The sequence below is a fragment of the Podarcis vaucheri genome, assembly GCF_965113315.1.
Source record: "Podarcis vaucheri genome assembly, chromosome: 7".
Lineage (NCBI taxonomy): Eukaryota > Metazoa > Chordata > Lepidosauria > Squamata > Lacertidae > Podarcis > Podarcis vaucheri.
This window is the reverse complement of record NC_138765.1, coordinates 67,413,062-67,430,419: the sequence shown is the minus strand read 5'-3', so window position 1 is coordinate 67,430,419 and position 17,358 is coordinate 67,413,062. Positions and strand designations below refer to the sequence as shown.

The window sequence follows — 17,358 nt, the reverse complement described above, 5'->3', positions numbered from 1 at the left end:
ACATTACAAACACTGTATTGGGGTCAAATGGGCCCAGCCATAGTCTAAAAAAGGCCTTCCTCTTTGCATTCAGACGCCTCCACATTCAATCCCTAGCATCTCCAGGCAGAGCTGAGAAAATACTCCTGCTTGAAGCCCTGAGGTCCTCAAGTGACACCCATCCAACTCACGCCAGCCACAGAATTGCCTTCAGACTTAGCCTTTGTTGTGGAGTTTGTCCCTCAAAAGCAGATGCCGCAATAAACTGCCTTGCCTGTGCCACATGACACTTTGTGGGTTTCTTTCTTACTTTTCTTTTTTTAAAGAAAGAAATGATATATGGGAGCCTGCAATCACGCAGGCACAGAAACATCAATCCGTTTTTATATTGATTTTTAATTTAAAGCAAAGCAAGAAAAAGATCCAACGTATGTAATATGTATTAAATTGTAAATATATGTCATTCCAGTGACGCTGCATACAATATATTTATTCCATTAAGCACATGTAGAACGGATATTAAATCACAAAAATAAGTTTTCCCAGTGACAATTGTTCCAATATGTATTTTAATAACTGAGAAACACCTTTCATTTCTCTCCTAAGTCCATGGAATATAACCCCTATTATGTTAGTTTATTAGTTCAGTCAGTTTCCAATAATATCAAAAACTTCCCTCAGCCGTGTGGAGTCAGAGGGCACGATGTACATTTTTTTCAACACCAAGCCCTAACTGTTTCAGTTGCTACTAACGCATGTTCTCAAACCGCCTTCTCTTTTGTTTTTAATGAATCTCCTATTAAATTCAATGAAGTTGTCAGTGGATGAAGAGTTACAGTACAGTAAAAAATTACTTCCAGTACAAGCTTCCAAGATCACTATGCTTTCTGCAGATTTCCGCTATAAATGAAGAAAATCAGCTCTGGCAGCCTGAAATTTCAACATCTGATAATACTTGCAGGATTAATTTCCATACCACTGGCTGAACATTTTATATTCAGGCTTTCTGAATATTAAAGTGACGTTGGGTAGTACAAAGTATGTACAGAGGCTCAAACTTCTCCAGGAACTTCAGGCCCTGGATTCCAGAGCTTGCCCTATATATGAATTGCAAATAAATTCTCTAAGTGCTGCTGAGAATGTCCTGTACGAAGAGTCCTTCTGAATCAGGCCAATGACCCATCTAGTCCAGCATCCTGTTCTCACAGGGGCCAACTAGTTGCCTGTGGGGAAACAGGCAGCCAGGGCCTTAGCACAAGAGCCCTCTTCCCTGTTGTGGTTTCCAGCAACTGCTATTCAGAAGAATTGCTTCCTCCAACTGTGGAGCCAGAGCATAGCCATAATGGCTAATAGCCGTTGATAGCCCCCTCCTATCTTCATTGAGATGAGTACACATTGAGTGAGATTTCACAAATGCATGTGGAATTATGATGCCCTGGACTTTTAATTCTTATTTTTGTAATACAGTGGTACCTCGGGTTACAGACGCTTCAGGTTACAGACGCTTCAGGTTACAGACTCCACTAACCCAGAAATAGTACCTCGGGTTAAGAACTTTGCTTCAGAATGAGAACAGAAATCATGCTCCGGCAGTGCAGCGGCAGCAAGAGGCCCCATTAGCTAAAGGGGTGTTTCAGGTTAAGAACAGTTTCAGGTTAAGAATGGACCTCCAGAACGAATTAAGTTCTTAACCCGAGGTACCACTGTAATAATAAACCCCGCTACATTGGCGTCACTTTGCTGATCTTCTTTCCACAAAGACCTGCATCGTACGTCTGTAGTAAAATGAAATAAATTGCTTGTGGAATTTTGATGCTTCTGACTATTGTTTTTTGAAAGAATCTTTTTGTGTGAATTTCAGCAACGTAACCAATAATGCTGTTTTCAAAAACAATTGCAAAACCTTACTTGGGCAAAGTGCTCCCTAGACGAAAAAACAGCAGCATTGTGAGAAGGAGAAAGAGCTATGAAATGGGCTCATAAATTCATGAACATTGAACAAAGTGAGGTGATGTCACAACTTGAAACCTTGGTTATGCCATGACCTGTGACTCTCTTTGCAGGAGACTTATTCCAGAAACCACGACTCATGAAGACAGTGACGTGGTACTTGGAGAAGCTGTCCATCCACCTCTACCCTTCGTTGGAGAGATTTGAAGAGGAGCTCTTGGATCTGCTCATGAGTGATCAGGTACTCTCTAAGGCTTGGAAAGGCGAGAAATGCAGGGGCGGGGAAGAAGAGGTTTGAGACCTCCAGGTAGGAATGGGGAATAAATTCAGTTTGGTTTTCATTTTCATACACCCTTACCCTAATTCATACTTCCCAAAACAATACGTAAACCAGAACACAGCTATCCTTCCAAGCTTGCACTTCTCTGAATTTTCAGTGCAGCTTTCCAGACAAATAACGTATACAAGAAAAGAAGCATTAGTGAAAATAACATACAATAACGCATGGTATTAGGAAACAATTGCTTGGGGGAAAACATATATTCGGCCAAATTGCCTAATGAATTTTGCCCAGTGGTGTAGCGAGGGGGGTGCAGGGGGAGCCGGCCGCACCGGGCACAACATCTGGGGGTTAGGGTTAGGGGGCGCAAATCCACGGGTTAGGGGGCGCAAATTACTTGCCTTGCCCCGGGTGCTGACAACCCACGCTACGTCACTGATTTTGCCTATTGGAGCCTGTATGACATAGTGGTTACAAGTGGTGAAGCAGGACCTTGGAGACCAGGGTTCAAATCCCCACCTGGCCATGAAGCTTCATTGGGTAACCTTGAGACAGTCACTGCCTCTCGGCCTAACCTACCTTACAGGGGGGTTGTGAGGATAAAATGGGGAGGCAGAGAACCATGTACGCCACTTCAAGCTCCTTGGAGGAAAAAGGGTGGGATAGAAATGTAATAAGTAAATGGATATTACGAAATAGGTGCACTAAAATTCTGACACATTTTCACGGGGACTTTGGAAAAAAAAACAACCCCACAAAACTGATGTGGAAATGGGGGGAATCAAATTTAAGAGTGGAGAAAACAAGTTACTGAAAGAAATAGAAAATGACAGATTCAGGAGTGTGTTTTATTCAGAAGTCTAGTGGAAGTATGCTTTATTCAACCCAGTGCATTTCAGATTGAATTGTTCTTCTTCAGGGGCACTCTGAAGCATAACTAGTTTCAGAGTTTTGATCTCAAATCTCATTGCACATTATTTTCCAGACAATGACCAGACATAACCTGTTGTCAGGAATGCGCATAAGTCATAGTGTTGGTCCAAGACAGCTTGCTTGCTTCTTTGAAGTGGCACCAATGTACTGATCTCCCTTGCTTTGAGGAAGAATTTAAAATCTCTTGCCACACCATTCAGACACCAATGGTTGTAGCCAACTAAGTTTTACTCAGAACTAATTGAACAAAATAAAAAAATTACTTCCAGTAGCACCTTAAAGACCAACTAAGTTAGTTCTTGGTATGAGCTTTCGTGTGCATGCACACTTCTTTAGAACAAAGTTTTGAACAAAGTTTCTTTTCCTCCCCAGTTTATCCTCACCCAAACCCTTGTGAGGTACATTGGGCTGAGGTACTCTGAATTTCATGGCCAAGCAGGGATTTGAACCCTGGTCTCCCTGGTCCCACTCTGACACTCTAGCCACTAGACCACACTTGTTGCTTCACCCTGCTGCACAGGTAGGCTGGCCCTGTGTTGTCTAAGCTAAAACAACAGCAACAAACAGCAACAAAACCCCTGCAATTCTGAGACCAGGTGGTCCAAATTCTTGCAAACCTGGTCCTGTGACTGGTCTTGATTATACAGCTTGAGCATCTTTGCACAGCAGCTCCTTTCTTGCATAATTTATTTGACAGCTGTTACATATAGGATGCGGGTGGCCCTGTGGGTTAAACCACAGAACCTAGGACTTGGTGATCAGAAGGTCGGCGGTTTGAATCCCCCGCACCGGGGTGAGCTCCTGTTGCTCAGTCCCTGCTCCTGCCAACCTAGCAGTTCGAAAGCACGTCAAAGTGCAAGTAGATAAATAGGTACCGCTCCAGCGGGAAGGTAAACGGCGTTTCCGTGCGCTGCTCTGGTTCACCAGAAGCAGCTTAATCATGCTGGCCACATGACTACATATGGACTACATCCTTTTTTATTCTTTCAAAACAAAGCTAATTTTCAGGAAGCTGGATTATTCTTGCAAGTCAATTGCTGGGTTTCTTGCCTCCTCCAATACCACCAAGCGGAAAACAATGGATTTTTTCTAAGAGGGATGAATTTCCCATTTTCTGGACAATAACAATGCATCTGCTTGTTTCTTAGCATATGGATTGCTTTTGAGGCTGCATTTTTTTTGCGGGGAGGGAAGAGTCCTTTTATTGCCTTAGTTCTCCTTCTGATTAAGAGACTGCTCTCTTCCAAGCCTCCCTGTTGCTGTTTCTCCTCCCCTCCTCCTGGAATAAGCAACTGCTAATGAGCTACATGGTGGCCAGGCTGCTTTTGATTAATGGATACCCAGAGCAACTTCTAAGTTTTAATGTTTGTGTTTTCAGCTCTCGCAATTTAGGAAGCGGTAATGACCCCCAAGGATGTGCCTTGTTGATTTGTCAGATGCGCAGTGGATTTTCAGAGAGGAGAAGATGAAATACTTTAATATCCAGCAGTCACTCTGGGGCAGCTTTCATTTTTATTAGCTGAGGACATCCTGCCTAAAATTACTTTTCCTGCCCCCTCCTCACAATACATTGCGGGTTAAAAAATGCCGTGGCATTTGATAAGTTGGCCGGGCCCTTACTCTGGGTCTGTTTCCTGTGCATTTGAATATAAGGAAAGGGAACAGCAAGCTGGATTTTCATTTTCCGTCAGCCCTGCTGTAAGACAAGCCGCATCAGGCCTTCTCTCCCTTAGCTATCACCCAGCCATCAGCCATTCCTGCAGACTACAACGGTGGGAGAGATGGGTCGCAGAGCCCATCTCAGTGGCTCTCAGTCAAGTGCCTCCAACATATTCCTGGAATTGTTTCTATTCCGGGTGGTCATGAAACACGGGGCTGTCCTTCAAGACAGCTTAGAAACTTCAATCGGTCTAAAATGCAGCAGCCAGGTTAATGGCCGGGCCTCTGTTTAGATATCATATAACCTTTGTTTTAAAGCAGCTGCACTGGTTGCCTGTTTGTTTCCGGTCCCAATTCAAGATTGCGGTAAACAATCTAGGCCCCAAATATCTGAAAGATCCCCCACTTCCCTGCAGAACCTCTTGGATGCTGAGTACAGTGGTACCTCGGTTTATGAACTTAATCCGTTTCTGAAGTCCATTCTTAAACCAAATCTGTTCTTAAACCGAGGCACACTTTCCCTAATGAGGCCTCCTGCCACCGGTGCTCTTCCACTGTTCAGCTTCCATTTGTAGATCGAGGTAAAGTTCACAAACCAGAACACTACTTCCGGTTTTGCGAAGTTCATAAACCGAATAGTTCGTAAACAGGGCTGTTTGTAAACCGAGGTACCACTGTAGTTTGTCCTCCCTTAGAGGTTCGGAGGTGTGCGGTTGTCTGGGAGAGAGCCTTCTCTGCGTCAGCCCCTGTGTTGTGGAACTCCCTCCCCACACAAGTTCACCTGGCACCTTCATTGTACAGCTTCCGGCAAATGCTGAAGATGCACCTCTTTAACTTGGCTCGGGGTGTATATTTCTAGGATGTGGCTTATTTCTGTAAGTTGTTTTGAGTATTGTTTTCTTCGTGTCGTAATACGCCCTTGTACCTTAGGGTGAAGGACAGGAAAAGGAATGAATGAATGACTATGTGACATTTTGCAGGGTTGTTCCTTGTGCCTTGAGACATGACCTGTCCACCTATGGATTTTCCTAGGGCAACTCGATGCTGGATGGAAACACCCTCGCGGTGCAGGAGAGGCGGCTGCACATTGGGGTACACAACGGCTTTTGCTTTGTGCAGCCACCACAGGTGGTGGTGGTGGTGCCAGAGGCTGAGGTGGCTCGAGGGCGGACCGGCAGCTTACAGAGGAAACAAGGAGCCGGTGTCAGACCCAGGTAACAAGGCGGCTTTCCAGGCAAGGAAAAGCCAGAAGTTCCTACCAACCAAACACACACGTCTCTTTCCTTCCTTCATCCAAGCAAGCAAGAAGATGATCACATTTCAAGGGCACATTCTGGCAAAAGTACCTGGGGAGGATGGGGCGAAGGGCCACTGTGGGATGTGGCTTGAAGAGAGGGGTCGTTACCTGGAGAAGAGTCCTGAGGGTTGGATAGAGGGGCGTGGGCACACCCCACACTGGCAGTACTTTGTTCCTCTCCAAGTAGAAATTAGGACAAAAGAAAGATGGTCAGGACTATAAACCTGATGGCATGTGGCTGGGTGGCATATCATATCTGGGTCTCTCTGCCCCCCCTTCTTTCCTTGCAGTTCGGAGGGGCAAGCTCTTGTGCTGCGAAGCCGCATACACTTGACAGAGATGGTCCATCACCCGGCCTTTGGAGTGGTCCTGCTGCTGGAGTACGTCTTCTCCGTGGCAAGTGGACCAGATGGGAAGGTATGCGTTGCATCTGCTGTCACCTCTTTGGTGGCATAAGGATGGCTTGAGTCTCTGTCTTCATAGGGTCACAACTCAGTTGTGCCAGCTTTGTCCTCATGGTACCTCCTATCCCTTTTTTCTATGAGGATATCTTGACGAGAGGCAGACAGGCAGGCAATGCTTTTCTTCCCTTTGACACAGCATAAGGACATAGAAACATCAGAAGAGCCTTATGAAGGTCAATTGTAGCCATTGACTGCCCTCCTCTCCCCTCTACAAGCTTCATCACTCATTTAAAATCCAGGTCTGCAATGGCGGTATCTGCGTATCATCCGTATGGTTCCGTCTTGAACATGGCCAGTATTTCAAAGTGCAGAACCAATGCGTTGGATATAATTGCACACTCACAGCACATCTGCTTCACTTAGGAATATTAGGCCAGAGGCTGGCTACGGCTCTCCCAGGGCATCCCTCACCTGGGACACAACCTGAGCAAGAGGTGACTTGATAGAAGTTCATAAAATTGTCCATTGCAGAAAGGCAGTGGGTAGGGAAAAGCTTTCTCCCTCTTTCATAAAACTAGAACTCATGGATTGGACAAATTCATGGTGGATAAGGCTATCAGTGGCTACCAGCCACGATAGCCATGCTCTGCCTCCACCACTGGAGGTAGCACTGTTTTGTAATACCAGTTGCGGGAGAGCGCAGGATGGAAGAGTTCTCTTGTGCTCAGGTCCCGCTTGTGGGTTTCCCATTGAGGCATCTGGTTGGCCACTGTGAGAACAGGATGATGGACCAGATGGGCCACTGGCCTGATCCAGCAGCCTCTTCTTATAGCTAGATCTGATTAGCTACTTTCAGGGGCCTACTGGCAGCACTCAGCCCGAGACTCGTGGGTCAGAATTGGTCCCGATAATGAATGTACTTCTTGAGTTCCCAAGCCAGCAGGCAAACAAATTGCTTTCTAAGGATTATGAAAATGTCACTCTTTCAGAAATCGTTTGCTGTAGTCAGAATATGGTTCTAAATGTTCTGTATAATTGAGATTTGATGGTGGTTTTCTTTCATATCTTTACATAGATTTAACTGCTGGCTGTTTTGAGTGATTTTGTAACCTGTATTGGGTCCACATTTTGAATGATGTGGGGATGGGGAATAGAAGGAGTGTGTGTGTGTGGGGGGGGGGTCCCCTAAGTGTAAGCTGCTACCTCTCAGCAAGTGAGAATATGATGTTAGAAATGTGCAGTGGGAAAACTCATTTCAGGAATTATCATGGAAATGATTTTGTGTCCTCCAGGCTGGGCTACCTCTGCCCTCAAATAGGTCTTCTTGTCTCATATAGCAGTGGTCCTTGTTGCGGAGGAGTGTGGGGGTGGCTGCAGAGATTTACAGCATGTTGTGAGGCTTAGGCGCATTGCACAATATGCTCAAATTGATTTTTAAGTCCTTTTAAAATTATTTAAGGCTGGGAAGCCAGTGTGAATTTTGCTGCTACCCTTGACTTGTACCGGATGGTTCTATCATACTTAATAAATCCTCTCTAAGTGGTGTTGTCTCAGTGGAGTGCCACCTTCCACCAAACAGTGATGAAAGATCCAGGGGGAGTTGCATATTTTTGCAGGTGTCTGGGGGTGTGTGTGTGAGTTTTCCAGCATAGGGGTTGGCCAAATGCCATTTCTCAGGGGTGCTGTTGCCCAGTAGTTACAGTAAAGGTAAAAGTAAAGCAACCCCTGACTGTTAGGTCCAGTCGCGGACGACTCGGGTTGCGGCACTCATATCGCTTTACTGGCCGAGGGAGCCGGCGTACAGCTTCCAGGTCATGTGGCTAGTATGACTAAGACGCTTCTGGCGAACCAGAGCAGCGCACAGAAATGCCATTAGTTACAGTACCTGGGGAGAATACCTAGCAAGACCGTCAGGAGTGCTGTTGCCCAATGGTTACAGTACCTGAGGAGAATACCAAACAATAAGCAGTTGTGGGTAGCGGTGTTGAGCTCAAGATCCCTCCCTGCCTCTTGTACTTCCAAGAGTGGCTGAACAGCCAATCCTTCTTCCCAAGAAATGCTGGGAATTTTAGCCCTGGGAGAGTAATGGGGACTCCCAACAACTCTTAAGCATCCTAATAAAGCACAGCTCCCAGAATTCTTGGGGAGAAGCCATGACTGTTTAAAGTGATATCATAGAATCATGTATGGCATGACTTGTCTAGTTCATCTTACTGCTAAGAAGAGAACCTGTGGCAGGAATGGGACAAGGAGGCATCTAATGTTGAAAACAGTGATGGATTGGATGGATCCCTGGTCCGATCCAGCAGGGCTCTCCTTATGTCCTCCAAGCCTAACTCACCTTGCAAGAATCTTAGTTGGGCAATCATCCACTGATGAATCATAACCTGCTACCCTGCTCACTCTTGGCCAAGATTGTGGTCCAGTCCTAACTGGCCTGAAGCCTACCGGAGCCCATTGCAGGATGCAGGAATAATCTGGACTCCACCTCCCTAGAGAAGATGAGCTCTCTATGAAGGCAGTAGCACTCAGTTATGAAGCATGCACTGTGGCAGTGCTGGTTTGTCTTGTATTGGGAGAGCAGGATGCCAGGAGCCGAGGGAGCTTCTGTGGAGGAGTCACTGGTATACGAAGCATCTAGGACTAGCAGACAAGCACTCTCAGCAGAGATAGGTGGTGGGAGGAGAAGGGCTCCAGTGATTCTCCTCCAGCATTGAGTCTTGAAGTCCCCCCCCCCCATGAGAACTCCTTGCATTTAACAGCAGATCAGAAAAAGTTTTAGCAAAGCTCTCTCTGCTCTGCAAGTTCTGCCTTGTGTGTAGGATTTATATTTTAACACAGAGGAGCATTCAGAAATAAGAGTCTGGAATTCTCCCGGCTCATTTTGCATAATGGGTAGCTCGGCCCTGGATATTTAACTTGGAAGATAACAAAATGCCTGTGGGAAACAATCCTAGTTGCCCGAGTCTCCTGCTGAAAATTACTGCTGATGAATTTAATTCTCTGTTTTGTAGAGGAGGCAGAAAAAGAAAAAGGAAAAAGAAACTTGCCCAGGCTTAGTTTTGAACTGGAACTTGGTGACCTCCTCCTTTTCACTGTACGGATCTCCCTTTCAATATAACTCAATTAGCAAACGTTTTGATTTGGGGCTCCAGTCTCAAGTGTTCCGCTTGACGTCCACGCAAAGGCGAAGGCACCTTCAACACAGCAGGAGTGAAGTCCAGTGCCCTCCTTTTATTTATCCAGATGAAACCCAGGCACTGTGATCAGGTGTTCCTTCGGTTTTTATTAATGAAATTAGCCACCTTAATCCACCTGTGCAGATCTGAAGTGTTTGGTTCATTAGCCAGCGCTTAGCAGCTCTGACCTGGAGAGCAACTTGCTTGCTGTCAAATTGCTTACCTTCTCCAAGGAGCAGAAAGGTCACCTGCTGAGCCCCTCAACCCCTTATTGATCCCCCACAAGGTCTGACTTCCTTTCTAAGGACATGCCTATGCAAGGAGTCACCCAGGTTCATTCTAGTGTAGCTTTGATGTTATGATGCCACTCCACTGCCCCGCCCCCACTGATGCTGCTGATTTCTTCCCCCATGACCCACCCCCACACCAAGAAAAAGGTGGGGCAGGCTGAAAAGGAGGCTAGCAAGGGGAAGAAGTCATCATTGTTAGTGCTTATGAGAGAGGGAGAAAAACCCTATCCACTTTCTCCATGCCAGGCATGTTATAAATTTCTATCCTGTCACCACTTCTTTGCCTTTCCTCTAAACAAAAATGTCTTATTATCTGGAAAGACCCTTGTCCTCAACAAAGACCCAGATGAAAGTGCCTTTGGCTTCCTCCCGGCATTCCCTTTGATGCTGTCGGATTTCAAAACTGTTAATTAGACGCGGAGGTAACTCTTTGGTTAACTTTGCCCTAAATACTTCCAGGAGCAAATGCCATCGAGGAATTGTCTGCCCTTCGGGACACCAGAACCAGCAACATTCTGTTGGCCATTTGGCTGCCCCAGCAGCGCACTCTGCCCTTTCCCCCTTTTGGTAACTTTTGGACAGTGGCCTGTGCTTGGCTCCGAGCCCCTTCCACTTCCACCTCACAGCTCCTCCGAAAGTAGGTGAGGAGGTTGGGAGGATCTGTCAGTCGTTAATTGAGCACTTAGTTGCATATCTTTGTGCACATTGCAAGCGCCACCTCGACACAGCCAGCTTCTCCTTGGCCTGCTCAGTCTCTCTCTCTCTCTCTCTCTCTCTCTCTCTCTCTCTCATCTCTTTTGCAGGCTGTGAGCAAGCTTGTGAGTTCCGCACACAGTGGGCCCGTTCCTGAGCCTACTGTAGAGACAATGGGAGTTGTCAGGCAATGCATCAACCCAAGGCTTGATTTCCCCAGGGGGTTGGCAATGGCCTGAGATGTCATACCTGACCGTGCCGCTTGCCTGATTGTACAGCTGCGCAGTTGGAATGAGCAACCTTGTCTTGACAAATACATTGTCAAAAGTATAACAAATGAACTGGCTGTGGGTCTCCAGGGAAGGAACATCCTGTGTTTTCACCCTAGAGAAAGATTACCTCTCGCATTATAGTGTCATGGATCCAGAAAGGACTTAATAAGTGATGCTCTCTGCCCTGAGTCAAGGTCTTGCACAATGACACAACTTTCCACATGAGAATATTTGGGGAGGGGCCACAGCCTCTCTAAACCAACATATGTCCTGCTGTTGAACTGTACTTACAAATAGGTCCCACCCTTCACCTCTGTAAGCCTTTGCTGGGGAGTCTGGGGTGGGGCACAAAATCCCATATATTTGCAAACATATTTTATGTATATTTATAAAACCAGGAATGCCCTTCCTGTCTCCGAAGAAGAAAAAAAGATGGACCCAAGACACCTAACAGAGCCCAACAAGAGCGTTGCAAGAAATCAGAATACATTAAAAGAGTTGCCAAACAGCAACAGATAAAATCAGCCAGGGTGCAGACAGTTCATTATAACCTACAGCTGAGTGGGGTGGAATGGGGAGACTCTGGTCTTCCAGATATTGCTGGACTCCTGACTCCCATTATCCACTGGGCCATTGGCCATGGGGGCTGCTGGAGCTGCTGGGAGTTGGAGTCCAGCAGTAACTGAGCATCAGTCAACCATGAGTCAAATGGCTCTGTATTGCTCACACTGGCTGGCAGTGTGTCTCCAGGGTTTCCCTTCCTTTCCTGGAGATGTCACTGAGGATTGGACCTGGGACCATCCGTATGGAAAGTGTTAGCTGGTTGTGGGTCTCCAGGGTTGTATCCCTACCTGGAGATGCCATTGGGGATTCAACTTGGAGTCTTATTTAAGAAAACCTTGTGCTCAAGCACTGAGCCAGGCATGACCAAACTTGGCCCTTAAGCTGTTTTGGGACTACAACTCCCATCATTCCTAGCTAACAGGATCAGTGGTCAGCGATGATGGGAATTGTAGTCCCAAAAAACATCTGGAGGGCCAAGTTTGGCCATGCCTGCCAGTGAGCGATGGTCTCCCAAAGTCCATTTCTTTTTGCCTTCCAGTGCAATAATGCACCCACTCTCAAAGTAAAAAGCCGTTTTTGATTGCAACACCATTGGCGGTTTTGCTTCCGATGCCTTTCAAGGTGTTTCATCGCTGATCTTCAGATTCTGAGCTTTGCAAAGGTGTCACATGTAACATGCTAAAATAAGTATATTAAATCACACACACACCCCCTTCAGTCCATGGCATTCAATCTCCTTACTGACTGTGTGTGCAGGAAACACTGACTTGCAGCAGTCCTTCTGGAAAGCTCTAGAAACAGTGACCTCCAGAAGAAGCACTTGAAAGCTCTCTATTTTTTTCTTTCATTTAAAGAATTATTGAGGTCATAGCGCAGAAAGAGAAGAGGCCTAATACACACACAAATGCTTTCTATGACTCAGAAGTAAAAACAAGCCAATTTCTTGCTCCTTTAACTCTTAAGAAGCTTGGTATTGTGTGTTTGTGTTATTTGTGTTATTTTTTAAAATTCTGTTCAGTTTTTGGCACCTCACAGCTATGTTGCTGTAAAGGAAATTGACCTGTAGAAGCACTGAAATAATATAATTACATGGGAGATGGTTGAATGGAGGATTTGAGGAATTAAGAGTGAAAGAATAGGGGTAGAGGAAGGAATCTGTTGGGATGGCAGCATTGCGTTGTAGTGGGTGGAGGTGCCTTTATCCAGTACTGACCCAGTTTGTATTAGGGATTTTCTCTCTTGCTAATATCTGTATCCTGTTTCCAGACTCACTCGATCTGTGTGCTGATGACTAAGGAGAGCAAATAGAAGCAATGCAGTAATAATCAACAAAACAATGGGGCTTATAGGGACCCGCTCCATCCCCTCTGTTCATACCTAGGCATTATTTGCTGAATGATAATATGAGGGAGGCTCGATCTGGCTTCATGCAGACAGGTGGACCACAATGGTGGTTGATGGTCAGCTTTGCATAAACAAACCTGAGTTATGCTTAGTTCTCATGGATGCGTGTGTTCAACTTCAGGTGGCAGGTGGGAGTCAGGTGCTGTAGGGAATCCACATGATTCCCTATATAGAGAACACTAGCATGCCCACAAAAATGCTAGGCTAGAGCTATCTGTCATTTGGTTTTCTGTGTGAAGGCTGGATTTCTTTAAGTCTTACGAGTTCATCTCAGATGCTTTGTCCCAGACACATATTTATAGCCCAGAAGACAGCTGATCTGGTGCTTTCTGGTTGTTGTTGGATTCCAGCTACAGTCAGCCCCAGGCAGCCTGGGCGATGGCCAGGATTTGGACGAGCTGCTGCCCAGTGAATGCCAGGGAGTGATGCTCTTGCCCTAGGGCTCCAATGATGGACCTTGGTTGTGCCTTCTCTCCTGGGAGATCCATCAGAGAGGAAGTTGTCTTGGTGTACTGTGCAGCCTAATCCAGGCTGTGGGTTACGTGACCTGATTCTCCTGGGTTCACACCCGGTGAACTGATCCATCCTCTTTGGAATTGAGATTCCAGGGCTATGAGATTGCCTGGGCAGGTGGCCCCAGCTCAGCTTCACAACTTGGGGAGCCCCTGTCAGAGCTGTCTGCAAGCTGGGTCTCAACAGATGTGTGAGCAGGCGTAACTAACTCAAATCTTGAAAGGTCTGGTGCAATAACCCTGGAGCACCCATTTAAATTTAGGATTAAAGCAGTCTATTCATTTGTAAAACGGAGCCTGTTACCTTTCAAATGTGCCTTTCTAATCTGTGCATGCAAATCTAGCAGGTTGTAATTATGCTTGATTAATTAACCTGGAATAAAGGAACATGATTTCTTCCCCCACCAGCTCACCACAGCAGAAGCAAATGGTGTATCCCCAGGATACATCAGCAGCTTAGCCAATTCCGCCCCCCCCCCATCCCATGAGATATTTTGCATGCTTGGAAGCTATTGGATAGGGCTGGGATGACGCAAGAGAATGAGAACTGTCAGTGCATCAGAGAAATCTCATTGGTATTTTATGTGTACTGATCCCATGCCTGATGTTTTCCCCATACATAATCTAGGAGGGCACTGTGCGCCCATTGCTTCCCACAGCTCCATCACACTGTGAATACCAACCCAGTGCGCACATTTTAATATTTATAGATAGGCGATTGTATCTCCCCTGTGGGTCAGAGAAGACGCCATTTGTGCGTTCCTGTTTTGAATTAGACATGCCAGGCTGTGGTAATAATGGAATTCACTTTCCTGCTGGATGGCACCTGGTCCTGCTGGGGGAAGGAACAGCTCCTCTCCTGTGCTCTGCATGTCAAATCCAAACCCAAACTGGTTTACCTTACATTAAAATAGCTTGCATTATAAAAATAGCCGGTCTTTATTAACCATCTCTGCCTGAGATATTTGGGGCCTGATATTTAGATAGTTGAAGACCCAGTTGTCTTGAATTATGATCATCAGGATGGTTTTTGAAAGCAATATTTGTGAAGCAAAAGGTAATCTTTGCTTTTAGGTTCTGGACTTGTATGTCATCATCAATGACTGCTAGCTATGATAACAGTGTTCTGTCTCCAATTGTTGGAGAAGGCATGCCCCTGAATCTTCCGCTAGCTGAGAATCACAAATGGGGAGAGTGTGGTTGCACTCAGGTCTTGCTTGTGGGCTTCTCTTTGAGAGATCTAGTAGGTCACCCTGGTGAGAAAGCTGAAGCACTCTGATGCAGACTCCGGGCTCCCCACCAGGTCCACTGCAACCTTTGCCCTTGAGAAACTGGGAGCTGGGGAAGGGTGGAGTGCCAGAACAAAGGCTTGACAACCCTTTCTGCCATGGCGAGGGTGTGTGGCCTAGCTAAGCCCAGTGGGGCAGCTTACTCTATGGTCTTAACCCCTTCATGCATTAATTAGAGTTAAGCATGCTGGTCATATGAGGCTGATTATCCCAAATTATCCTCCATGAAACAGGAGGAAGCAGTTTCCCCAAAGTGATCAGCACCCGAGCGGGTGCCCCCAAGTAAGCCAGTTTGTATGCTGAGCTACCGTGACCAGGCTCCTGCACCAGACAGTCTGCCTGTCATATGAGTGTGAGATGTGCAGATTAGCATGCCTCCCAGCGCTCTAGAGTGTCATCAACAGCCCTTTTGCGCAGCCCGGTCGTGGCTTCGCACTGAACCCAATTAACCCCCTACCCTCTCCTTTCTGGAGGGTGGATAATCCCTAAGCTGATTGCCTTTGTAGCTTTCGTAATGAGCAATTTACAGGGAGCCGGGAGAAGGATTTCAAACGCTGGGACGCAGCTGTGAGTTCTTAGGCTTTTCTTTTGAGACCCTTCTGAAGAGTCCTTAAAACGGGGACAGCCTGAGCCTCCTGAGCCTCTCTAGCTAAGAAGCCAGCCCATAATGTTATATTCAGAATGGTGCTTCCTACCATTGCAGCCCATCCTGTCCCTAAGAAAATGCATCACTTTCTCTCTGGAAGGTCAGGTTACTGGCAGAATTAGTACTAGAGCTCCAGGTACTGGAGAGTGAATCCTGATTGCTGGGGTTGATTTATGGGGCTAATATTAAAGTTGGTAAGACTTAGGAGAAAAGAAACAGTTCTCTCCTCTTTAGTGTGAATGCCACACTATCAACAGCCTTGCAGGATCTGCTTTGTTATTTTTATTATTGTTATTTCTTAGAACCCTGGACCTGTAACTAGAATCGGGTGCACAATACCGGCCAGAAGGGCAGACACACATTAAGAAACAGAGCGATTCTGAGCACATGCTCAGCCCAGGAATTGCGATCAGTTTCAGAAATTAACTCACAGTCATTTTGCACAAAAAAAATCCAATTCTGGTTCCTGCCCACATGCTTTCTTTGTTCCATCACTTCAATTTAGGGGGATAGGGAAGCATATTAGTCATTGCAACTGTCAGCCAAGTGGGAGTCGCAAGCTCTCCCTGACCCACTGCGAAAAATCAACAGATCTATCAGTAGAGCTCAGTCTACCAAGCCTCTCACCATATAAACTGCCCCGGACCCTGCAATCACCATCTAAGGCCCTTCTCTGTGTGCTCCTTCCATGGCAGGCCTGGAGAGTAGCAACCCGAGAACGGGCCGTTTCAGTGGTGGCCCTCTTCTTGTGGAGTGCTTGCCCAAGGGAGGCTTGCCTGGCGATTATTCCATACCCTTAGGTGCCAGGCAAAAACATGTCTTTTTTCTTGGGCCTTTTAATTATCTGAAGCCTTCTTGAGTGGGTGGGATGTTTAAATGTCGCCGTTTAAGAACAGGGTTGTCTTTTAGATTTTTATTTTACGCCTCATTTCAATGCCTGTTTATTTATGGTTGTAAATCATTTTGAGTTGCTTTTGTACAAAATATGAACCAAGCTTAATTATTGTTATTGCTGATAATAATACCTACCACCTACTCCAGAATCTCAATGCTACAATGGCCCTTTCCCAGCCACCCTACCATAGACTGTGGAGTGGGAACACAGATAATGAAGGTTTTATTACATAGGGACATTGGTACAGTGGGAGGAAGTTGCCTTTGAAAAATCCTGGGGTTTTTTGGCTCCAGGATCAGCTTGTACATAGCACATCATTTTAGAAGCAGCAAGGAGTTTGAAATTATGTATTTTTGGGAAGGGGCTTTTTTTGGATTATTACTTGATTTTATCCAAAATCATGAATCATATTCACATTTAAAAGCTAACAGATTATTGCAGATAAACTTTTGTGGTCCACCGCCTATTTTATCAGATTCATGAAGTTGGCAGAGGCAGGCATATCAGTACATAGATGCTTACATAGGGTGTGGGGCCCAGGGGAACGAGGCCACAGGGAGATTGTGTTCATATGGCTGCCACTGTGCTCTTTTTAAAAAAATCATTCCCTTCTAACTTCTACATTGCCTGCACCTCCACGTATCATTGCCAAATTAAAAAGTACAACCAGTGTATCTGATCTAGAAGATCTGGAGAAGGGCAACCCAACTGGGGGAAAGTTGCAGCATTTGGGACTTCTTAGTTTAGAGTTTAGGGACACGGGTGGCGCTGTGGGTTAAACCACAGAGGCTAGGACTTGCCGATCAGAAGGTCAGTGGTTCGAATCCCCGTGACGGGGTGAGCTCCCGTTGCTCGGTCCCTGCTCCTGCCAACCTAGCAGTTCAAAAGCACGCCATGTGCAAGTAGATAAATAGGGACCGCTCCAGTGGGAAGGTAAATGGCGTTTCCGTGTGTTGCTCTGGAAGCTGTCTGCGGACAAACGCCAGCTCCCTCGGCCTATAGAGCGAGATGAGCGCGCAACCCCAGAGTCGGTCACGACTGGACCTAATGGTCAGGGTTCCCTTTACCTTTACCTTAGTTTAGAGAAAAGGCAAGTAAAAGGTGACATGATG

At 46.2% G+C, this 17,358-nt stretch overlaps 1 protein-coding gene across 2 annotated transcripts in view; it reads left to right on the top strand.

Moving 5' to 3' along the window:
• The window catches only part of NPHP4 (nephrocystin 4), a 102,281-nt gene that overhangs the window by 35,950 nt on the left and 48,973 nt on the right, over positions 1-17,358 (top strand). For both annotated transcript variants that reach the window (XM_082233400.1, XM_082233399.1), the window contains exons 7-9: positions 2,043-2,170; positions 5,834-6,015; positions 6,389-6,515. In XM_082233400.1, coding sequence (XP_082089526.1) covers positions 2,043-2,170; positions 5,834-6,015; positions 6,389-6,515 — 437 coding nt within the window. The remainder of the gene's footprint in view (positions 1-2,042; positions 2,171-5,833; positions 6,016-6,388; positions 6,516-17,358) is intronic.